General features: G+C 46.6%; 1 protein-coding gene and 1 pseudogene across 1 annotated transcript; one reads left to right on the plus strand and one right to left on the minus strand.

Annotated features, from left to right (window-relative positions):
- Window positions 1-2,427: 2,427 nt before the first annotated feature.
- On the minus strand, window positions 2,428-12,196 carry LOC137357460 (histidine N-acetyltransferase-like). The gene is made up of 5 exons (XM_068023806.1): window positions 12,095-12,196; window positions 10,071-10,232; window positions 8,494-8,598; window positions 4,039-4,251; window positions 2,428-2,997 (listed from the first exon to the last, which is right to left on the minus strand). Exons 1-5 carry the CDS (start codon window positions 12,194-12,196, stop codon window positions 2,428-2,430), a joined length of 1,152 nt encoding a protein of 383 aa, XP_067879907.1.
- Window positions 12,197-19,538: 7,342 nt separating this feature from the next.
- On the plus strand, window positions 19,539-24,804 carry LOC137357461 (zona pellucida sperm-binding protein 3-like; annotated as a pseudogene).
- The last annotated feature ends 302 nt before the right edge of the window (window positions 24,805-25,106 follow it).

The raw sequence follows: 25,106 nt of genomic DNA on the forward strand, positions 1-25,106 counted from the left end.
GTTTGAACTTGATTAAAGGAGATTCATAGGGATGTACTCCTGATTTGGTTTGGTCCCTATAAGAGGTTAAAGTCATAAATCACTTCAAATTATTGATTTGATAATCTCATGTTCCAGAATTAGAGACTCTCATGCAATTCACAACAACCAGAATTTCACCGTGGCCGCAATAAAAGACCGGTTTTCACAACTTAATATGTTAATCAAACTGAACGTGTGCTCCTCGTGTCTCAGGAGCTGAAGAGGCATCTGACTGCTGCTCCTCCGTACATAATGTCTTCAGGCACATGGGAGACGGTGGTGGAAGTGGAAATGTCATTGAACTAGTACTCCAGAGGCCCAGGCTAATGACCTAGGGACATGGATTCAAATGCCACCATGGCAGCTGGTGGAAATTAAATATTCAATTAAACAATTAAAAAATCAATTAATTCACAAAAATCTGGAATCAAAAGGTAGTCTCAGTAACGGTGCCATGAAACTATCATCGATTGTTGTAAAAGCCCATCTGGTTCATGAATGCCCTTGAGGGAAGGAAATCTGCCATCCTGACCTGGTCTGACCTACATGTGACTCCAGACACACAGCAATGTGCTTGACTCTGAACTGCCCTCTGAAATGGCCTGGCAAGCCACTCAGTTCAAGGGCAATTAGGGATGGGCAATAAATGCTGGCCTTGTCAGTGATGCCCACATCCCAAGAAAGAATGAAAAGACTTGAACCATGCGGATTTGGGACTCCAAAGTTAGAGATGATAAAGTGGGATGTGGAAAGGAGCAGTGACCGCACTCCGTGTCCCAAAGCCCCCTTGTCAACTTTTGGAGCTATAGTTTCTGCTCTCATGGACTTACAATCTCACCTCACTTTATTCCAGATGAGAATTGAGGATGAAACACAATTCCCACAACATTGAGAAATAATAAAAAGGAGAAGAGAGTTTCAATCTGGCAGTGGTGATTAGGGATAGGTATTCCCACAGTGCTGTTGGGAAGGGAGTTCCAGGATTTTGACCCAGCGACAGTGAAGGAACGGCGATATAGTTCCAAGTCAAGATGGTGTGTGGCCTGAAGGGGAACTTGCAGGTGCTGGTGTTCCCATGCATTTTCTGCCCTTGACCTTCTAGGTGGTAGAGGTCACAGGTTTGGAAGGTGCTGTCGAAGGAGCCTGGGCGCGTTGCTGCAGTGCGTCTTGTAGATGGTACACACTGCTGCCACTGTGCGACGGTGGTGGAGGGAGTGAATGTGTATGGATGGGGTGCCAATCAAGCGGGCTGCTTTGTCCTGGATGGTGTCGAGCTCCTTGAGTGTTATTGGAGCTGCACCCATCCAGGCAAGTGGAGAGTATTCCATCACACTCCTGACATGTGCCTTGTAGATGGTGGACAGGCTTTGGGGAGTCAGGAGGTGAGTTACTCACCTCAGGATTCCCAGCCTCTGACCTGCTCTGGTAGCTACGGTATTTATATGGTTACTTTAGTTCAGTTTCTGGTCAATGATAACCCCCAGGATGTCGATAGCAGGGAATTTAGTGATTATAATTCCATTGAATGTCAAGGGGTGATGGTTAGATTCTCTCTTGTTGGAAATGGTCATTGCCTGGTACTTGTATGGCACGAATGTTACTTGCCACTTATCAGCCCAAGCCTGGATGTTGTCTACACAGGCATTTCTACACGGATTGCTTCAGTATCTGAGGAGTCGCAAATGGTGCTGAACATTGTGCAATCATCAGCGAACATCCCTACTTCTGACCTTATGACTGAAGGAAGGTCATTGATGAAGCAGCTGAAGATGGTTGGGCCGAGGACACTACCCTGAGGAACTCATGCAATGATGTCCTGGGACTGAGATGATTGACCTCCAACAGACACAACCATCTTCCTTTTCACTAGGTATGACTCCATCCAGTGGAGAGTTTTACCCCTGATTTCCATTGACTCCAGTCTTGCTAGGGCTCCTTCATGCCATACTCGGTCAAATGCTGCCTTGATGATACCTCACCTCGAGAGTTCAGCTCTTTTGTCCATGTTTGAATCATGGCTGTAATGAGGTAAGAAGCTGAGTGGCCCTGGCAGAACCCAAACTGAGCATCAGTGAGCAGATTATTGCTAAGCAAGTGCCGCTTGATAGCACTGTTAACGACACCTTCCCTCACTTTACTGATGATCGAGAGTAGACTGATGGGGCGGTGATTGGCCGGGTTGGACTTGTCCTGCTTTTTGTGTACAGGACATACCTGGGCAATTTTACACATTGCCGGGTAGATGCCAGTGTTGTAGCTGTAATGGGGCATGGCTTATTTTGGGGCACAGGTCTACAGTACAATTGCAGGAATATGACTATGATTGTGCAGACAATGAAACCGTTGCCTAGATTGCAACATATTGGGGAAGGAGGGACAGTCAGTCGGAGTCTATGTTTGGTCTGATTAAAATCTAGTCAGAATTTGGAATATATCCCCCTCTGCTATAAACTCATCTTTCCAATATTGTTTCCCTTTCTGAAGCCCCAGTTCCTTGGTACAGAATTCCCACATCTGGGGGGACAGCGATGGATTTACAGGCAGTAGGCAGATTACATTGCCTTGTAAAGGAGGCAGGTTTTGCAGCTGAGAGAGGAAGACACTTTTCACAGCTGATAAATCTTTCCCAAACATGTCTATTCTGTAAACATAGTTTCCCATTGGATCTCTGTAGGGAGCTGTGCCCAAACTCACAGCACGTGTGTTCTCCTTTCTATCTGCTATCCAGCTGATATCCCGCTTCAGTAAAATATCCAGGTTGCTCTCCAGTGGTTTGAATACGCCTCCTCTGTGAACGATTCTCCTGCCCGGCAGCACTGTGTCAATTACGGTTCTGTTCAGGAATACCGACCTCACTTCATCTGGTTGCAGGGAGATCGGTTCCCAATATTCAGCCCCACTTTTCTTCATGTTACTGATCAGCTCACTCTTCAAAGTGGGAACATTTATTGATGGAAATCGAAGAGAAATCAAGGACTGGAAACAAAAGATATCGGGGAAAGGGTTAGTGATGAAATGTGAGATGAGGATTAAATATTAAATACATGAAATTTAATGCAAAGTGATACATTTTGGTCAGGAGCACGAGGAGAGGCAATACAAAATAAAGGGTACAATTCTAAAGGGGCTTCAGGAACAGAGGGACCAGGGGGCTATGTGTACACAAAGCATTGAAAGTGGGTAATAAGGCACATGGGATCCTGGGCTTTATAAATAGAAGCATCGAGTCGAAAGACAAGGAAGTTATGAAGGATCCTTATAAAAACATTAGTTTGGCCTCAACTGGAGTATTGTGTCCAATTCTGGACACTACATTTAGGAAGGATGTGAAGGCTTTAGAGAGGATGCAGAAAAGATTCACGAGAATGGTTCCAGGGATGAGGAACTTCAGTTACGTGGATAGATTGGAGAAGCTGGGGCTGTTCTCCTCCGAGAAGAGAAGGTTGAGAGGAGATTTGATAGAGGTGTTCAAAATGATGAGGGATCTAGACAGAGTAGATTGGGAGAAACTGTTCCTATTGGCAGAGGGGTCAAGAACGAGAGGACAATGATTTAAAGTGAATGGCAAAAGAATCAAAGGCAACATGAGGAATTATTTTATTTACACACAGCCAGTGGTTACGATCTGGAATTCAGGAGCTGAGAGGGTGATGGAGGAAATATCAGCAGGGCTACGAGGAAAGGGAGGGGAGAGTGGGACGGACTAAATTGTTCTTGCAGAGAGCCTGCACGGACATGATGGGCTGAATGGCCTCCTTCTGTGCTGTTATCATTCGATGATTCTATATTATTCACCAGTGGAATGTTTAATAGTAAAAATATTCAGAGAATCTCTCACTATCTCCTTCTTGTAAAATATGCATTTCTGACAAACCTTTTCTGTCAAACCTCATCTGAAACTATTTTCCAGTATAACAGAATTTGTTTATTACTGGGGTTTGTTAAAATATTCCAGGTGAAATCATTATGCTAATCAATGCAAATCTATGTGAGAGTTTAGCTGCATGTTAATCGCACCTGTTTGCCTCGTGGATGAAATCCCTTGAAAATGTCTTGCCCTGTGACACCGCTCTGGTTCTTCACCTCCGGGTACCTCGCTCTTACACACTGGAGAATGTGTTTGTAAATCAGCCGTCCAATTCCTTTGCCCCTTTCTGAAGGATGAACATTTAATGCTTCCATTGCAGCTGTCTGTCCATCATCCACGATGTGAGCAGAAACCAGAGCGACCTGGAAATAGAGAGGAAGACAGGGAGGATTCCCACTGGTGTCCATGTATCAGAAGCACAAGTGTATAAAGCAGAGCGACTGACCTGTTCTTTCTGCCTGATGCTATGGGTTTACATTGGTGTTTCACCTGAAACACTCCAAACTTCTAAGACTTTGCTTCAGATTTCCATCATCTGCAGATCTTTTGCCATTTGGTTTTAAAGAAAAACAAATCCAGAGTGCGGAGAGAACATTCTAGAATCCAACAGCACAGAAGGAGGCCATTCTACCCATCAGGCCTGTGCCGGCTCTCCAATTCGTCCCACTCCAGCCTCCCACGTTTTCATTCAATTTTCTCAATGTTTGGGGCCTTGGATAGTGAGGAGAGAGGGGGTAAATGGGCAGGTATTACACCTCCTGCGATTGCAGGGGAAGGTGACGTGGGACGGGGACGAGGTGGTGGGGGGTAATGGAGGAGTGGACCAGGGTGTCACGGAGGGAACGATCCCTTCGGAATGCTGACAGGGGAAGGGAGGGGAAGATACATTTGGTAGTGGCATCACACTGGATGTGGCAGAAGTGGCGGAGGATGATCCTTTGATCTGGAGGCTGGTGGAGTGGAAAGTCTGGACAAGGGGAACCCTGTCGCGGTTCTGGGAGGGAGGGAAGGGGTGAGGGTAGAGGTACAGGAAATGGGCCGGACACAGTTGAGGGCCCTGTCAACCACAGTGAGGGGGAATCCTCAGTTGAGGGAAAAGGAAGACATATCAGAAGCACTGTCGTGGAAGGTAGCATCATCAGAGCAGATGCGTCTGAGACGGAGAAACTGGGAGAATGGAATGGAGTCCTTACAGGAGGCAGGATGTGAAGTGTAGTCGAGGTAGCTGTGGGAGTCAGTGGGCTTATAATGAATATTATAAGCTCTCGTGCTCACATCTCTGTCCTGGGATTCCAGTGAACATCAACGCAAGCTCGACGAACAGCATCTCATTTACCGATTAGACACTGCAGCCTGCCAGACTGAACATTGAATTCAATAATTTCAGAGCATGATGGGTCCCACCCCCTTCTTATGTCTATGGAGGAGTTGAGGAAAATAGCTGAGCAGTGTGGGATCACTGTACGTGGCAAGGCTCGGAAGTCTGAACTCCTAAGGCTAGTGGCCAACCATTTTCCCCTTGAATCTGAAGAAGCAGAAGCAGTGTTAGAAGCAGACCCAGACAGGGTACTGCTAGAAAAGATACAATTGGATCAAAGGAAACTTGAATTAGAAGACAGGGAAAGACAGATAGAGAGAGAGAGACAGGAGAGGGAGAAAGAGAGAGCCTTCCAGAAGGAAAGGGAAGAAATAGGGAGAGAAGAGAGAGAGAAAGAAAGGCAGCAGAAGGAAAGAGAGAAAGAGGAGAGAGAGAGAGAGACAGAGAAAGAATATGCCTGAAAGAATCCAAAGAAAGAGAGCTGAAGTGGCTTGAGTTAACTAGGGGGCGACAGAGTAACCCCAGTGAAAGCATGGTCAATATGCAGGAGCATAATTCAGAGCTGGGTACGAAATTGTTAAAACTCGCCCAACTCATTCCAAAATTCAATGAGGAAGATTGGAAACGTTTTTTGTGTCTTTTGAGAAACTGGCAAGGCAGCTAAAATGGCCAGCTGCGACCTGGTCTCTCTTAATACAAAGCAAGCTAACTGGAAAAGCCCATGAGGTTTATTCCTTGTTGCCAGATGAGAGTTCTCCTCGGAACATATGAATTAGTACCCGAAGCCTACAACCAAAAGTTTAGAGCCCTCAAAAAGCAAGTTAATCAAACTTATCTGGAGTTTGAAAGAAGTAAGCAGCTGACTTTTGACCAGTGGCTGGTTGCTCTTAAAATACAGCTCAGCTATGAGACTCTCAGAGAAGTAGTTCTGTTAGAGGAATTTCAAATATCTCTCCCACTCACAATAAAGACCCAGGTAGAAGAGCAATGGGTTCAGGGAGCCATTCGGGACGATGAGTTTGCTTTAATTTTTAAGTCGGTTTTCCCGGGGACAACCTTTCCTAATCACCCCACAAATCCGAAAGGGAAAAAGGGTGAGAAGGTGATATCTGCCCAGGCAGTCCTGGGAGAGAAAGGAAAGCAGGAGACACGGGCAGGTCTGGGGATTGGGGGGTCCTCCTCTAGCCAAAAAGGAAGGTGCTATGAGCAAGAGGACCTGCGTGCTTCCATTGTAATAAAGCAGGGCATTTTAAAGCTAACTGCTGGAAACTAAAGGGAAAACCAGTAGAGTTAAACAGGGCACACCCGCTCAGTGAAGACGGAATCCTGATGGAAGGCACAGAACAAGCTGTAACTGCATTACGAGTGCAACCCAGGAAGCTTACTGCGGCCAGTGCAAGAAAAGGTAATAAGGTTCCTGAAGGTTATCAGGGTTTTATGTCTGAAGGGGAAGTAACCCCATACCCCTCGAGTGGAGCAAGCAAGCCCATAGTGATTCTCAGGGATACAGGAGCCTCTAGATCCCTTTTCATGGGAAAAGGCCTGACCTTTCCCCCAGAGAGTGCAGTGAACATCACAATGGTGGTGAGTGATATTGGAGGGCAGTGTATACCTGTACCTGTACACTGGGTAAACCTGGAGTGCGACCTGGTTTCGGGACCAGTGACCATAGGGATTGTCCCTAGTTTGCCTGGGGACAGGGTTGACCTGCTCCGAGGTAATCTGGAGGGGGCAAAGGTGCTAGCGCCCCCAGTAGTGAAAGAAAGACCGCAGGAGGTCAGAGAGACAGGGCGGTGGCAGAAGACGGTCTCCTGCAGTTTCCCTGAATGTGTAGTGGGTCAGGCCATGATCAAACCAGATCCCCCAGAGGAGACTGCATTGGTGCTGCAGGCAGATGGCCAGGCTCGCCTGTCCGAGACTTTCTTTGGAAAGTTAGGAGACCGAGGGAATGAATTAAATGGATTTTCCCCAGCTGAGGCTTAGCGAGCTGAATCAGTATTGCGAGAGTTAGCACAGACTGCCCAGTCTGAAAGTGAAGCAGAGGGAGTCCCTGATTGCTACTATTTAAAGAATGAGGTAATGGTGAGGAAATTGAGTTCTCCTCACAGATCTGAGGGCAAGGAGTGGACCGTAGTCCACCAGTTAGTGGTGCTGCAGAGGTACCGGGGAGCAATATTAAGAAGGGCCCAAGAGACTACCGTGGCTGTACATGCTGGTATACGAAAGACCAAAGCCCGCATAAGACAACAGTTTGACTGGCCAGAACACCACAAAGATGTGGTGGAGTACTGCAGGAGTTGTCATGTGCCAGGTTGAGGGGAAACAGCAAGCTGCAGTGAAACCTGCACCCCTAAGTCCCGTACCAGTGTTAGGAGGACCCTCCAGCAGAGGGCTGGTGAACTGTAAGGGACCCCCGCCGAGAACAAAAGGGGACAGGCAGGCACACGGTTGGCAAAAGTGTGGAAAGAGAAGGGGAAAAAGTGACCAAGAGGGCAGGTTAAAGGAAACATTGGCACCTAGAAAAGACAATTCTAATCGGCTTTAAGATTGATGAATGAATGGAAGTGAATGAGAGAAATGCATGGTTTTTCTTTCTGTATCTTATATTTCTCTCAAACCTTTCAATGAAATGTGCCGTTTTTATTCAAATCACATTTCATTCCCCTGGGTGTGGAGGTGTCATGCAGACCCCCACCTGCCAAGAATGAGACACATATTTCACCACATGCACATTGATTTTTAAACTGTTAGTGGAGTAAAGAAAGAATTGGTTTAAGAAAAAACCACCAGACCCTTGACTGGACAGACATTTGCATAGTAACAGACTGTAATTGGAAAAGTCAAAAAGGGGCCACTCCCTGCTTCAATTTAATCCATAATGGACTTTTGATTACCAGACGTTGAAGGTGGAGAGGTTAGCATTCCATGTTAACTGCTAAGATGGCCGAATACACAAACAGACGTGGTCAGACCAGTTTGGTCACATGACTAACTGGCTTTTGGAGTTTTTTGAATTTGAACTTGCCACAGAGAATTTGAACTCAGAAAGCTGCTTGCTCCTGGATTGAAAAGACCTCGCTCCTGTTTGCTCATCTCTTTCTCACCAGCTTTGGAATCCATTGAAGACACAGGAACCCCAAGAGAGAAAAGTCTCCTACAGTGAACAAGGTTTAAGAAGAATACTGGGCCCCAATGAAAAGCAAGAATTGCCAACAAGCAAGAACTACCTATAAAAAGGACGACAGTGAGCTCGAAGCACAGGAACAAGAAATTCTTCTGATATTGCCTCAAACCTCTCCACTTTATTTTTCTTCTGCTCTTTTCTGTCTCTATTTGCATGTGCGTACGGCTTATGCATGCCAGTGTCGGGCGCGCCTTGTATCAGTAGTCGCTAACCGAATTAGAGTTTAAGTTTAGGTTTTAATAAATTTCGCTTTTCTTCTTTAAACCTAAGAAAGCCTGTTTATGCTCATTTCTTTGCCTTATAATTGGAAAGTGGTGAACAAGGATTCACCAAAGGGGGAGCTCAAAACACAGTGTGTTTAAAATTAAACCCTTGTTACAATAAGACCAGGTGACGGCTGAGATAAACCCCTAGACATCTTTCTCACCTGGTCGTAACAGGACAAAATTGAACAAAAACAGAGATTTGTGGTGAATGGCTGTTTTTCAGACTTGAGAGGGGTATACTGTGGTGTTCCCCAGGATTCAGGACAAGAACAACTGATGTTTTTGATACCATTAATGACGTAAAATTGCAGGTAGAGGGCACGGTTTTGGAATTTGCAGTGTATGTGAAACTTCTTCTAAATGGTACACACTGCTGCCACTGTGCATCGGTGCAGGAGGGAGTGAATGTTGAAGGTGGTGGATGGAGTGCCAATCAAGCGGACTGCTTTGTCCTGGATGGTGTCGAGCTTCTTGAGTGTTGTTGGAGCTGCACCCATCCAGGCAAATGGAGAGTATTCCATCACACTCCTGACTTGTGCCTTGTAGATGGTGGACAGGCTTTGGGGAGCCAGGAGGTGAGTTACTTCCCGCAGGATTCCTAGCCTCTGACCTGCTCTTGCAGCCACGGTATTTGTATGGCTACTCCAGTTCAATTTCTGGTCAATGGTAACCCCTGGGATGTTGATAGTGGGGGAATTCAACAACCGTATTGCCATTGAATGTCAAGGGGAGATGGTTAGATTCTCTCTTGTTTGAGATGTCATTGGCTGGCACTTGTGTGGCCCGAATGTTACTTGTCACTTATCAGCCCAAACCTGGATATTGTCCAGGTCTTGCTGCATCGGGACACGGACTGCTTCATTATCTGAGGAGACACGAATGGTGCTAAACATTGTCCAATCATCAGCGAACATCTCACCTTATGATGGAGGGAAGTTCATTAATGAAGCAATGTCACACGGACACTTTCACCATTCGTCCACGACGATCACAGCAACAATCTCTGGGCTCTAACAATTAGTGAGATGATGGCTATCTAAAGAAAATGGTCCTGAGCAGAACGAGATACGATATAGGCCAATTAACGAGGAACGATGCAGCCAGATTTATATCGGCTTCCATTTTTGAGGAGACTGGATCAAAAGGTGCAGATGTTGTACCCGACTGTGACAAACTAGCAACGAATCCTTTGATCGGTTTTGATCCAATTCCTCTGTAACTGACAGACAAAGTTTTACCCTCAATATTAATGTGTTTATTACTGATATCACAGAGTGATTTCAGCTTCACTGATTTTGGTTGTAAATTATTTTAAATGGAGACAAGTGAAATTGTGATTTAAACTGGATTGATGCAAAGTGTAATCTAATAATCTATAACAGGATTATTTTCAAAATTCTAAAAGGAACTCACCACTCGACTGTTCCGTTTTGCTAAAATGACCATTCGGTTTCTCTCTTTGAGCCAGTGGTGGTAGGTGCTTGGCAAGTAATCTGTCTCGTTGACAAGGAGGGAGAGAACCTGCTCAAAATCCTCTTCTGTAGCCTGGGAAAAGTCCAGGTCTAACTCTGAGTACTTGACACATAAATAAAAGAAAAAGATTAATATCACAGCTGAATATAGCATGAGGTTTGGCTTCTGATTTACAGGCGGAATGCGATGATCCCAGGCCTCAGGGGCTGACAGTCACTCAGGCACCAAGTGCAGAGTTTCGTTTGATTCGATAGTTCGTGTCTGCGTCTATAGATGGTAATTGAGTTAACAAACATGAAGAGCAACAACACGTATCAAGCAACATTGATATATGGGGAAGGGGTGATATGCCAGTGGCAGCTGAACAGATGCTTAACATTTTCCAGCCCAGGCCTGGCGATGGACGGAGAAACCAATTGTGTGCCAGTTACATTGAAGTCTGCTCCCCTTGGATTTGAGATGGGCGAAGATGTGGGTCACACCTGGAGGAACCAGGGTGAGAGAGAGAAAGAGTTTGACCAGGTGCAGGGAGACAATGATGGAAATGAGAGAGTGATTGAGCAGATCGGCAGCTGCAGAAGTGTTAGAGTGAATGGATGGCCAAAGGCTAGACAATAGGGAGTTTAAAAGTGCCACTGTAAATGGAGTGTGGGAGAGTTTCATCCAGGGTGGATATCGCAATGACTGATGTTGGAATGGAGCTGGGAGATTGCAAGTGGTGAGTGATACGAGGAAGTGATCAGAAATGGTTTTGTCTGTGATGGAGATGAAGGGATTCGAGAGACTATGAGGGACGGCAAGGTCGAGGGAGTGGCCATGGAGATGGGTCATTAATTTATATGGAAGCAGAGGTTAAGGGAGGATCGGGAGGGAGTGAAATGAGAGGAGAGAGGGTACGGGCAGTTGAGATATAGTTTGAAATCACTGAGGATGAGGAGTCACCTAGTGCAGAGGCTGAGGGAGAGACGGAGTGAGGGGATCTCAGAGTGAGGTTTGGGTGGATGGTGGAGGACGTGGATTTTAAAGAAGAGGTGATAGGGGTGGAACAAAGTGAAAGAGTAAAAGGAGGAGAAGGTGCCAGAGGGGATGGGGTGGAGACCAAGGTCTGATTTGGTGAGACCTCTGCACGACCAGCATAATGAAAGGAGCTTGATATAACTTACCCCCCTGGTACAGCACATCCTCACTCCCGGCCGATCCATCAGTCGTGTACCTGGTGTTCTCCGGTAAGTGTGGATCCCAAAACCTGTCAGTGCCCTGGATACAGGAGGGCTGGATGTGAGATGTGTGGAAGGGCAGAGCATGGAGGCAAATAAAATGAACTTTCAATGTAGTAATCTGAAACTGCAACATCAGTTTCTCCATGGAAACCGACACCCAGGTCCATCTCACCACCACCTCTCTCGACCCCTGTACTGTCTCTAAATTGTCAGACTGCTTGTTCAACATCCAACACTGGATGACTAGAAATTTGCTCCAACTAAATATTGGGAAGACCGAAGTAATTGAGCTGAATTTAATGCCGGAGGCGGTGGCCATGACAGTGGGCCGAAAAGCTGGGGGCAACCCCACCGTAACTGACAACTGGAGCCCCGACACGATTCTATTCCCATCAGGCAATTAACTGCCTGGCATTGGCCACCCGTTCCTTTCAGAGCAGAGATCCCGCCTCCAAGAGCTGCCAGCCAATCGGAGGGCCGGCAGCTCACCAGTCGCAGTGGTGACACTGGGAGGAGTGGTCACTGCTGGGACTGCACCCGGCCAGGACCAACAAGATGGAACATGTCCCTGAACCCAGGTAAGTGGGGTCAGGCTGACCGGGGCCAGTCAGGCTGGGTTGTTAGGGGGATGTTGGTGAGGGCAGAGTGGAGGGTGTTTCAGTGGGGGCAGCTCTCTCCACCGGCTGTCCCCTCCATGGGCCACAGGGTGCTCGATCAGGAGGGCTCCCCACAACCCGAGCCCACATGGAGGACGACAGCTTTTACTGGGTAGACTTCCCACGTGCTGGAGGGACCCCCAACCCATCGGCCATTGGGGCTCAGGGCGTGAATGCCGTCCTCCACCATCCCCCCCCCCGATTGAACTAGATGGAGTCGGGAACGGCGACAGGCATTCCACGTCCCACATTCCCTTCCGATTCTACGGCCTCCTACGAATCTACGAATTAGGAGCAGAAGCAGGCCATTCGGCCCCTCGAGCCTGCTCCGCCATCAATAAGATCATGGATGATCTGTTTGTGTCTCGAATTCCACACTCCCATCTAACCTGATTATCTTTGATTCCCTTACCTAACAATATTCAATGACCCCGCCTCCACCATCTCCTGAGGCAGGGAGTTCCACAGTCGCACAACCCTCTGAGAGAAAAAAATTCTCCTCCTCTCTGTCCGAAAAGGGCGACCCCTAATTTGAAAACAGTGCCCCCTAGCTCTGGACTCACCCACAAGAGGAAACATCCTTTCCACATCCACCTTGTCAAGACCGTTCAGGATCTTATATACTTTAATCAAGTCTCCCCTCACTCTTCTAAACTCCAGTGAAAACAAGCCCAGTCTGTCCAACCTTTCCTCATAAGACAACCCACTCATTGCAGGTATCAATCTAGTAAACCTCCTCTGAACCCCCTGCAACACAGTTACATCATAATAAAGGATAGCATTCCATTAGCCTTCTTTATGACTTGCTCTGCCTGTATACTAACTTTTTGTGACTCCTGCATTAGAACACCTCGATCCCTCTGCACCTCGGAATTCTGCAGTTATTCTCTGTTTAAGTAATACTCAGATTTTTTTATTCTTCCTGCCAAAGTGAGCAACTTCACATTTCCCCACTTTATACTCCATCTGCCAGATTTTTTCCCACTCACTCAACCGATCTATATTAGTCTGCAACCTCTTCATGTCCTCTTCACAACATACTTTCCTACCTATCTTTGTGTCATCTGCAAATTTAACTACCATGCCATTGCTCCCCTCATCTTACTCACTGATATAAATTGTAAAATGTTGAGGCCCCAGCACAGACCCCTGCAGGATTCCACTCGTCACCTCCTGCCAATCAGAGAATGACACATTTAGGCGTACTCTCTGCCTTCTGCCAGCCAGCCAATCTTCTATCCATGTTAATATGTTACCCCCAACACCATGAGCTTCTACTTTGCGCAATGACCTTTTATGTTTTGCACTGGAGTGCTGTCTTGGGTTGCATTAGAGTGCTGAAGTGTGAGTGTTGTGACTGAGGGTAATCAAGGTTTAGTTGTATCTAAAATCTAGTGTTACTTTTAAGTGGAAAATTAACTTAACAGTTGCTGTTTGGGTTGGAGAAGGTGAGTTTTAGACTAGCTTTAAACAGAGTTCACTCAGGCTCTGCTTGCAGCTGCACCTTGTTCATTAGATAATTGGCTTAAACCAGTTTTCAGGGACTCGAGTCAGACAGTATAAAAGTGGGCCATCTTACAGTACTGACTTTGTTTGCACTGGAGCGCTGACTTGGGTTGCATTAGAGTGCTGAAGTGTGAGTTTTGTGACTGAGGGAGTTCGGTGATGAGGGAGTGAGGAGCTCCTTTCATTTCCTACCTGTCCTCAAAGGGTGTGAGGGGAGCCGAGAGTTTCCACATAGCACAGCTGACTGGTGAGTAAGTCCTGGTGGGTATTTTTCAACCTGGATTGAATTGTAAGTCAATGTTTTAGCAAGACTTAGTTGAATGATTTTTTTTTACTATGATGGTCTTCTAAAGTTTTAAATTTAAAGGGTTTAGTAATGGCAGGAGAGCTTAAAACCGTGGGTTGCTCCTCTTGCTGCATGTGGGAATCCGGGAACATTTCCAGTCCCCGGGACCAGCATGTGTGCAGGAAGTGTGTCCAGCTGCAGGTCCTGGAAGCTCGGATTTCAGAGCTGGAACGCCGGCTGGAAACACTGTGGAGCATCCGCGAGTCTGAGAGCATTGTGGATAGCACGTATAGAGAGGTGGTCACACCGCAGCTGAAGGGACTTGAGGAAGAAAGGGAATGGGTGACCACCAGGCAGTCCAAGAGAATCAGGCAGTGAGTTCAGGAGTCCCCTGGGGTCCCGCTTGCAAATCGGTATTCCATTTTGGAGGCTGATGAGGCTGGTTCCTCCAGGGAACGCGGACCGAGCCAAGCTTCTGGCACCACAAGCAGCCTGTCTGCACAGGAAAGGGGAAAGAGAGGAAGAGCAATAGTAATAGGGGATTCTATAGTCAGGGGAACAGATAGGCGCTACTGTGGCCGTCAACGTGACTCCAGGATGGTGTGTTGCCTCCCTGGTGCCAGGGTCCGGGATGTCACTGAATGGCTGCAGGGCATCCTGAAGGGGGAGGGTGATAAGGCAGAGGTCATGGTACATGTTGGTACCAACAACATAGGTAGAAAGAGGGATGATGTCTTGCATCAAGAATTCAGGGAGTTAGGCAGTGGACTAAAAAGCAGGACCTCTCGGGTTGTAATCTCTGGATTACTCCCAGTGCTAGCGAGTATAGAAATAGGAGAGGCAAAATTTGGTTAGGAATAGTCAGCATGGCTTTGTCAGAAGGAGGTCATGCTCACAAATGTGATTGACTTTTTTGAGCATGTGACCAGGTGTGGAGATGAGGGTAGTGCAGTTGACGTAGTTTACATGGATTTCAGCAAAGCCTTTGACAAGGTCCCACACGGGAGCAAATGCACATGGGATACAAGGTAACTTGATAAGGTGGATTCAAAATTGGCTTAGCTGTAGGAGACACAGAGTGATGACAGACGGTTGTTTTAGTGACTGGAAGCCAGTGTCCAATGGCCTACCACAGGGATCTGTGCTGGGTCCCCGACTGTTAGTCATCTATGTCGTTTATATAAATGACAATGTGGGGGGTAGGATCAGTAAGTTCGCGGATGACACAAAGATTGGACGAGTGGTTAACAGTGAGGTTGAGTGTCTTGGGTTAGAAAATGGGCAAAAAAGTAGCAGATGGAATTTAACCCTGAAAAGTGTGAGGTGATACACTTTGGAAGGAGTAATGTGACATGGAAGTATTCAATGAATGGCCTGACACTGGGAAGTTCCGAGGAACAAAGGGACCTTGGCGTGTTTGTCCATAGATCTCTGAAGGCAGAAGGGCAGGTTAATAGGGTGGTGAAAAAGGCATATGGGACACTTGCCTTTATCAATCGAGGCATAGATTACAAAAGCAGGGAGGTCATGTTGGAGTTGTACAGAACTTTGGTAAGGCCACAGCTGGAGTACTGTGTGCAATTCTGGTCGCCACATTATAGGAAGGATGTGATTGCACTGGAGGGGGTGCAGAGGCGATTCACCAGGATGGTGCCTGGGATGGAACATTTAAGCTATGAAGAGAGGTTGGATAGGCTTGGGTTGTTTTCGCTGGAGCAGAGAAGACTGAGGGGTGACCTGATTGAGGTGTACAAGATTATGAGGGGCATGGACAGGGTGGATAGGGAGCAGCTGTTCCCCTTAGTTGAAGGGTCAGTTACTAGGGGACACATGTTTAAGGTGAGAGGCAGGAGGTTTAAGGGGGACTTGAGGAAGAACTTTTTAACCCAGAGGGTGGTGACGGTCTGGAATGCACTGCCTGGGAGGGTGGTAGAGGCGGGTTGCCTCACATCCTTTAAAAAGTACCTGGATGAGCACCTGGCATGTCATAACATTCGAGGCTTTGGGCCAAGTGCTGGCATATGGGATTAGGTAGACAGGTCAAGTGTCTTTAATGCATCGGTGCAGACTCGATGGGCCGAAGGGCCTCTTCTGCGCTGTATTATTCTGTGATTCTGTGATGTGGCACTTTGTCAAATGCCTGCTGGAAATCCAAGTACAGTGTGTCACTGGGCTCCACTTTGTCCACAGCACATGTTACTCCTTCAAAGCTCTCCAATAAATTGGTTAAACATGATTTCCCTTTAACAAGCCATGCTGACTATTCCCGATTACCTTGAGTTTTTCAAAGTGCCCAGCTATAGTCTCCTTAATGATCCATTCTAACACCTTCCCCATGATAGACATCAAGCTAACTGGCCTATAGTTACCTGTTTTCTGCCTCCTCCCCTTCTTGAAAACAGAGGTTATATTCGCGACTTTCCAGTCTGGTGGAACCTTTCTAGAATCCAGCGAAACTTTGAAAAATTAACACCAACCCATCTATGACCTCATTAGCCACCTCTTTTAAGACCCTCGGATGAAGCCCATCAGGACGCAGGGACTTGTCAGCCTCCCACCGCCTCACTACCCATTCCCGTCAGCTAGTTTAAATTCCACCCATTGTCCTCGGTTCCCACCATAAACTCCTCTCCCTAGCTACCAACTCCCTAGTAACTGCCTGAGGTTGAACCAGACTGTTCACAACATCAGTGTCATATTTAACCCCAAAATGAGCTTCCGACCACATCTCCGTACCATCACTAAGACTGTAACATCAACTGACTCCGCCACTGTCTCAGCTCATCTGCTACTGAAACCCTCATCCATGCCTTCATTGCCTCTAGACTTGACCATTCCAACGCTTTCCTGTTCTACCCTCTGTAAACTTCAGCTCCGAACTCGCACCGACTCCCATTCACACTTCATCCCTGTGCTCACTGATCTACTTTGGCTCCCAGTTTAGCAACAACTCGATTTGAAAATTCTCATCCTTGTTTTCAAAACCCTCCACAGCCTCGCCCCTCCCTATCTCTGTAATCTGCTTCAGCTTCAAGATCCTCTGAGATAACAACACTCTTCCAATTCTGGCCTCTCCACCATTCCTGATTGTAATCGCTCCACCGTTGGTGTCGGTGCCTTCAGCTGTCGAGGTCCTAATCTCTGGAATCCTCTCCCTAACCCTCTCCGCCTCACTACCTTCCTTTCCTCCTTTAAGTCACTCCTTAAACATCGCTCTTAGACCAAGCTTTCAGTCACCTGTCCTAATATCTCTTTATATGGCTCGGTGTGGTATGTTCCTTTACAACACTCCTGTGAAGCACCTTGGCTCATTTAGATCATCGTGAAGAGAAGCGGCCCCAACCACTACCGATAATGTCAACACTTTGTTTACCAGAACACAACCCATTCAATACGTCAATGATTCCAGGGTCTTCACCTCTATCATTCTGTTCAGAAGTCCCAACTAAGTATTGGCCACTCCCTGTTTATCATTCCTGATATCATTCCCAAAGTTACCTTTTACTATTCAAACCTGTGTCGTTTGTTTAACCGTTTCCATATTGTTCACTATCTTATATATCACAATAAGATCACTGCTCAGGTAGCTCAAACGCCCAAGTCACTCCAATCTTTCCTCATAACTCAGACCCTACTGCCTGGGGATCAGTCTTGTGTCTCTTCTCCTCACTGCCTCCGGTGTTTGAATGCCTCACTGGTGTTTCATTGACCAGAACTGAACGTAGTCCTCAAGCTGTGATCTGACCAGAGTTTGATTACAATTTCTTGCTGTTCTGATCTATGGAGTTCAACATTGCATTAACCCTTAAATATCGAGGTGTTAGTGTGGAGAAAGAGAGGGATAAGGGCAGGATAGAAAGGACATTGAGAAAAAGTGAGAGAGGTTTATTCATAAGGAGAAATCAAACGGACAAACAGGGAGACAGGATCAGCAGCGTGAGAGAGAAAGATGACTTACAGAGAAAGAGAATACACAGAGGCAACGATTTCCCCTTTACTGTCTGTGTTACAGAATCTACCTGGTGTCTGGTACCCAATAAAACAATTACCTGTAGGAAGTTGAGAGACAGCGCTCCATATTCTCGAATCTTTCTCTGTCGTGTCGAATACTGATCCAACAAACACAGCTCCCTGCGATCGATGTGCTGGTTAATTTGAATTAGATTCAATGATATTTGGAACAGACCAGCAAACAGCACTCGGCACCCCTTTCAGAGCCTGCAGTCGAGCCAGTTATATCTCAGAGCAGAGTTTGAAACTGTAGGAAGGGCTGGTAAAAAATACCTGAGGGAATAGATTAGGATTCGTCAGACTTGGCAGCTGGACAGAAAAGCTTGGCAGTGAGTGAGACAGAATAACTGAGAGAATCTTACCAGCGGGCAATGTGAAGCTGCCATTTGAGAAATAATGCAAAGTAACTTGTTATTCCTGATTGACTGTTCTGATGACAGCAATGTAGTTGGGAAACGAGTTTATCCTGTAACAAGCTCAGTTCAGTTCTAATGAAATAATTCCTCATCATTAGCTTCAATATGTGATCCCACACAATGTGTCAATTTAATTCCTTTCATTACACTGCAAGGGAATTGCTCCCATTCCTCTTGGCATTTCCTCGCTGATGAAGATTTTGGGAAGGTTGTACCCACCGGTTGCAGGCAAGCTGGTGGTTGGTCAGGCCTTTCCGTCATCAGCAGATTCTCCCACAGTGGGTACAAGTGAAGGTGTAGTGGCTGCTGGGGGTAATTGGATCTATCCTTCTCCTCCTTTTCTCTTTCATGCTGGTTCTTCGCTCAGTCTCAGAGGTGTCTGTAGCCCTCTTGATGTAGCATCTCCAGGCATCACGATCTATGGTCTGCACTTCCCACTGGCGATGGTCGATGTGGCACACAGAGAGGGACTTCTTCAGGGAGTCCTTGAAACATTTGCATGGGCCCCCTCTGTTCCTTTTACCAGTGGTCAGCTTCCCGTACACCATGATCTTGGGCAGGCGACTGTCGTCCATCCAGGCAACATGACCCCCCCACTTCCCAGAGGGAGCGGTTTCTCCAACAAAACCCCTCATGATGTTGAACACCTCGATTTAAATCTCCCCTTAACCTTCTCTGCTCCAAGGAGACCAATCCCAGCTTCTCCAGTCTCTCCACATTACTGATTCCCTCATTCCTGGTATCATCCTGAAACTCTGACCCCTCTCCAAGGCTTTGACATCTTTCCTAAAGTACGGTGCCCAGAATTGGACACAATGCTCCAACTGAGGCTTAACCAGAGAGTTGTTTGAAAAAAAGAAAGTCTTGCATTCATATAGCACCTTTCACGAGCACAGGACATCCCAGAGCACTTTATAGCCAATAAAACACTTTGGGAAGTGTAGTCGCTGTTGTAATGTTGGAAGCACAGCAGCCAACTTGTGCACAGCAAGATCCCACAATCAGGAATGTGACATTGGCCAGATAATTCTAGACTATTGTATGAATAGTTTCCGTCAAAATGAGCAATCGTGGAGCTGATTTGTGTCAGGTGACATGGGGAAACTCAGAGTCACTCCTATTGGTCCGAATAAAAAAGGCCCTCCTGCCAATAAATCCATGAGTTCTGTCATTGGGTGTAAATTGTGGAGATTGGAGCTGGTTAATTGGCTCAATGTTGCTGCTTCTGGGATCATTGGTGTCAGGTGACTGCAGGTTGTGTGTATAAAAGGAGCTGGTTGGTGGGTGAAGGGATGGTTGAGTTGTTTGGTATCATGGGGGATTTTGTAATGAGGGCTTTGCTCCCAGTGCTGGTGTTAGTTGGAGTTGTCTGTTGCTCTGATACTTGGCAACAGTTTCGAGACCAGAGGTTTCCATGGAGAAGAGTAAAAGCCACCCCTGTGCCTCAGAGAGTCCCTCCAACTGGGTCTCCCTTTGGTTCCCATTTCCGTGTGTCTGAGGGTCAAAGTGTGTCTCCACTGCAGACTGTGACGGTGCAGTGTGGAGAGCAGAACCTGCTGGTCAGGGTCCAGATGGATTTATTTGGAACCAGGCACTTGATTAAAGCTGCTGACCTGACCCTGGGGACAGCAGGTTGTCGGCCGACCAGGATCTACTCTCAGAACCACACTGTCCTCTTTGACTATGGGCTCCATGAATGTGGCAGCAGATTGCAGGTAATATTGACTCTTGCTCTAAGTTTGGTGTAGATTGTTCCCAACTCTTCATTCCAACACATTGTGAAATGTCATTGAGATGTCTGTCTCCTGCATTATCAAACTTCAATCTTGTTAGTTGTGTATTGTACTTTTGTTTTATCCAGTCTCCTTCTTTCCCACCTTGTATTATCAGCCCAATTGGTCTTGAACCTTCTCTTTGGTCTCTTCAAGCTTTCCTGTTTTTCTTATCCTCATTAATGAGTCTTTTCAGTTCTACTGCCCCTCATTAAACTCAACTTGAATCTTCAGTTTCAGTCCAGTTTTATTTAATCTGGTTGACTCTTCAATGAACAGAATGGAAAAATTAGATTTGATGCCACATTTCCTGCTTTCCCTGTAACTGGATTATTTCAGTGCTCTCAGTTGCTGTAACTTGTGGCTCCTTAACTGTTAAGTGAAGCTGTCCTTTTGGGCCATTCCCCTATTTGGTTCAGTTCTTGTGCTCAGTCTCCTGCCTTGCTTGATGTGTTAATTCTCCAGAGCAACAGGCTGTACAGCCCCTCTAGTTTCTTCCTCATTCATTAAGATCGTGGTTAAACTTCTCCACAAATTCCATGTCCTCATCTCATTCTGATTCCCTTCATACTCAAATATATCCATCCATTTTGAATATCATCCATGAGGATTTCTAGCTCTTGGGTAGAGAATTCTGAAGATTCATGGCCTTTTGAATGAAGCTATTTTTAGTCAAGTCAACCCTAAATGACTGACCCTGTATGAGTCTAAACTTGTGAATTTTACTAGTCAGTTGGGGAACTGACTATCAGCACTACCCTGTCAAGCCAATTTAAGAACTGTTTCAATGGCATCACTTCATTCTTCATCTCTGTATAGAGTATTCTCCTGTTGGGATCAGATCTCCCTTCAATATGATGTCTTTCAGATGGCTGGAGATTTCCTGGTCTACACCACCCACCTGAACCACACCCCCCAGTATCATGGATCTGTCATTGTGAGAACAAATGGAGCTGTCATTCCCATTGAGTCATTATTTTAGGTGAGTATATTTACTTGATTCTAGATATGATCTAGAGCTGGTTTTTCTCAATTTGTCCCAAAATGACTCCCCTGTCCTTCCAGGAAGGGGAATGTGAGCAGTAACCCCATCAAGCCCACCTGGATCCCATTCAGCTCCACCAGGTCTGGAGAAGGGCATCTGTCATTCTCACTGCGCCTAATGAATGGTATGTGATGGGTGGATGGGGAGTGATTTCCTGTACTCACCCACTGGGAGTTGTACCCACTGTCTCCAACCCTTGTCCTCTTGTACTTCAGATGACTGGCTTACAGAGTGCACCTCGACTGTCTACTACCTGGGTGACCTCATTCACATTGAGGCCTCTGTTTCAATAACCAACCACATGCCCCTGAAGCTCTACATTGACCGCTGTGTAGCTACATTGAGCCCAGACAAGGATTCCACCCCGAGATACAGCATCATTGACTACAATGGGTAAGGAGCTCTCTGCTTTCTCTAGCTGCTCCCATCTCAATGGCTTCACTTGATTCACTTCATGTCCCTTTTGGAATCTTTCTCCAGTTGCCTCCTGGACAGCAAAGGTGAGGACTCCTTTTCAACCTTCATGTTGCCAAGAGACGAGCGTGAGCTGGACAAGCTCCGGTTTGACCTGGATGCTTTCCGCTTCTTTGGAGATGACCGTTCCTTGGTAAGAGGAAGCTTATCATTGGGCTCCATGTTGGGAGGGAGTCACTAATTGGCTGATGAAATTTATCCCACAGATTTTCATTACTTGTCACCTGAAAGTTGCTCCAGTGGATTGGAGAGATTCCATGAATAAAGCTTGTACTTTCCACAAGATACAGAATGTGTAAGTTCCCTTTCTCTCCTGAGGGATGTTGTATGGAAAAGTGATGGACAACCTGATTGATAAACTGTTTCTTGTTTAGCTGGGCCCCATTGGAGCAATCCAACAATGACATTTGTGCCTGTTGCCATGTGGGTAACTGTGGTGCCACAAGGGAGTTCCGATTTCCTTCCAGAGGAAGGAGGGATCTTGTACCTGAAGCTGGTAGGACATTGATCCTCTAGATGTGGGAGGTCTCCCTTTATCCCCTCTAACTGGCATGTTTGATATTGCAGAGAGTGAAGCTGGATTGAAGTGGGAGGGTGAGGCCTCACTTCGACCCCTGGTCATTCTGGATACTGAGGTGACTGACCTGGCAATGGAGTCCCTGAATGAAGTTGAGCAAAGGCTGCAGGAGAGGTCTCAGGTGGTGAGTTGGCTGACTGCTAGTTTCCATTTTCCCTTCAGTGTTTCCTTCACTAATCATTGGTTTCTCATTGCTTTGTAGGTGTGAAGTCTGAGGTGGTTCTGATTGTGGCCCTGACTGTGACAGCTGTCTGTCTGATCTCTGCTTCATTGATAGCCTTGTTCCTATACAGGAAACATGAGCTAACTCTGAAACTAATTATCAAATGATCAATAAAGCGATTACACTTGTATCTTGTATCTAGTAGCTCATTTGTCACCATCTCAACTAAATTGGTCAATGTATCTAATTGCTGGGATTAGCCTATTGAAACACAACTACATTTGAGGTGGTGAGGTAGAACTGGAGTTATCAAACATCTAGAAACTATTTGTGTAATTGATATCACCAAGAGGCAACATGCCAATAAGAGGGGTCAAAGGATAGAGCCTTATGACCACACTGGAGGTCATATTTCTGGAGTAGTGCAGGAAGGTGTTGACACAGCTAGGACTGGATCTAGGAGAATAGAACCAGGTGAGTTTGTGCAGATAGTTTGCATTAATGAGGGAGAGGCATTGGAGAAGGATGGTGTCTTCACTCAGGGCAATAACTGACTGTGGCTAGGTTAAGAATAATGAAGAGGGATAGTTTACACAGTTACAACATTTCATTTTTATCTTTAATGGAAGCTGTTTTAGTATTGCAGCAGGGACAGAAACTTGATTGGAGTGATCTTGGAATTCCATGTGGGAGTTGACATGTTCCAGGATGTTGGAGATGGGGTGGTGTAGTGGTATTGTCACTAGACTAGTGACCCAGGGTATTGTGCTGGTGACATGGGTTCAAATCCCACCACAACAGAAGGTGGTATTTAAGTCCAATTAACAAATCTGGAATTAAAAAGCCAGTGTAATGAAATCATGGTTGCTAAAAATCTATCTGGTTCACTAACCTCCTTTAGGGAAGGAAATCTGCTGTTCTTACCTGGTCTGCTTAACATGTGACTCCAGACCCACAGCCATTTGGTTGACTCTTGCATGCCCTCAGAAATGGCCTAGCAAGCCACTCTGTTGTATCTAACTGCTACATAGTCAATAAAAATCCATGGAACAGGATGGACCACCTACCATTGACCTTGGCACCAGAAATGACAATGGCAAACCCAGCCCTGTCCACCCTGCAATGTCCTCCTTGGTAACAACTGGGGGGCTTGTGCCAAAGTGGGAAGAGCTGTCTCTCAGATAAATCATGCAACAGCCTGACAGTCATACTCACGGAAACATGCTTGACAAAATCACCCAGAGACTGCCATCATCTCCAGGTATGTCCTATACCAGCAAAAGGATGCCCCCAGCAACAGTGATGTACAGTAGGGAGGGAGTTGCCCTGGGAGTCAACATTGATTCTGGACCATGATGTCTCATGGCATCAGGTCAAATGTGGACAAGGAAACCTCCTGACTACAACCTACCACCCTCACCTGAGGTCAGTACTCCTCCATGTTGAATAGCACTTGGAGGAAGCACTGAGGGTGGCAAGGGCACAGGATGTACTCTGGGACTTCAATATCCACCAAGAGTGGCTCAGTAGCACCACTACTGACCAAGCTGGCTGAGTCCTAAAGGACATAGCTGCTAGACTGGGTATGTGGCAGGGGGTGAGGGAACTAAGAGGGGAAAACATACTTGACTAAGTTCTCCGTGTCTGTGGGTTTTCTCCAGGTGCTCTGGTTTCCTCCCACATGCCAAAGATTTGCAGGTTGATAGGTTAATTGGCCATTATAAATTGCCCCTAGTATAGGTGGGTGGTAGGGAAATGTATAGGGACAGGTGGGGATGTGGTAGGAATATGGGATTAGTGTAGGATTAGTATAAATGGGTGGTTGATGGTCGGCACAGACTCGGTGGGCCAAAGGGCCTGTTTCAGTGCTGTATCTCTAAACTAAACTAATCCTCACCAAGCTGCCTGCTGCAGATGCTTCTGTCCATAACTGTATTAATAGGAGTGACCACCACAGTCGTTGTGGAGACGAAGTCCTACCTTCACATTGAGGATACCCTCCTTTGTGTTGTGTGGCACTACCACTGCTAAATGGGATAGATTTCAAACAGATCTAGCAATGCAAAATTGGGCATCCATGTGGGGCAGTAGCAGAATTGTACTCAACCAAAGTCTGTAACCTCATAGCCTGGCATATCTCACCCCCACCCCCCACCCCCCCCCACTCTACCATTACCATTAAGCCAGGAGCAGCAGCAGGCAGACCTCAATGAGGTGTCAACTTGGTGAAGCTACAACATAGGACTACAGGCATGCTAAACAGCAGAACAAGCATGCTATGGAGAGCTGAGCAACCCCACACCCAACAGATCAAAGCTCTGCAGTCCTGCCACATGCAGTGAATGGTGGTGGACAATTAAACATCTATCCGGAGGGGAGGCTCCAAAAACATCCCCAACCACATTGAAGCCGGATCCTGCATGTCAGTGCAAAAGACAAAACCGAAGCATTTGCAACCATCTTTGACCAGAAATGCCAAGTAGATGAACCATCTAGACCTCCCCCTGAGGTGCCCACCATCATAGATGCCAGTTTTCAGAAAACTTGATTCTTTCCATGTGATATCAAGAAATGACTCAAGGCACTGGGCACAGCAAAGGCTACAGGCACTGACAACATCCTGGATGTGTTGTTGAAGACTCGTGCTCTTGAACTAGCCGTCCCCTTAGCCAAGCTGTTCCAGTACAGCTACAACACTGGCATCTACCCTGCAATGTGGAAAATTGCCCAACTATGTCCTGTACACAAAGCAGGACAAATCCAACCCAGCCAATTATGCCCCCATCAGCAAAGTGATGGATGGTGTCATCGACAGTGCTATCAAGCGGCACTTACTCAGCAATAACCCGT

Source organism: Heterodontus francisci, chromosome 48 (assembly GCF_036365525.1).
Source record: "Heterodontus francisci isolate sHetFra1 chromosome 48, sHetFra1.hap1, whole genome shotgun sequence".
Lineage (NCBI taxonomy): Eukaryota > Metazoa > Chordata > Chondrichthyes > Heterodontiformes > Heterodontidae > Heterodontus > Heterodontus francisci.

Bases quoted from the DNA above. Each gene is read 5' to 3' on its own strand.
- LOC137357460 (XM_068023806.1), bottom strand. From the start codon at position 12,196: ATGGTGGAGGACGGCATTCACGCCCTGAGCCCCAATGGCCGATGGGTT. The intron at 8,599-10,070 runs GTGAGTTCCTTT...TAATTCGGTTAG, and splicing joins CAAAACGGAACAGTCGAGTG to CGACTACTGATACAAGGCGC. The intron at 4,252-8,493 runs GCAATATCAGAA...CTCTATTTCCAG, and splicing joins ATAAAGTGGAGAGGTTTGAG to GTCGCTCTGGTTTCTGCTCA.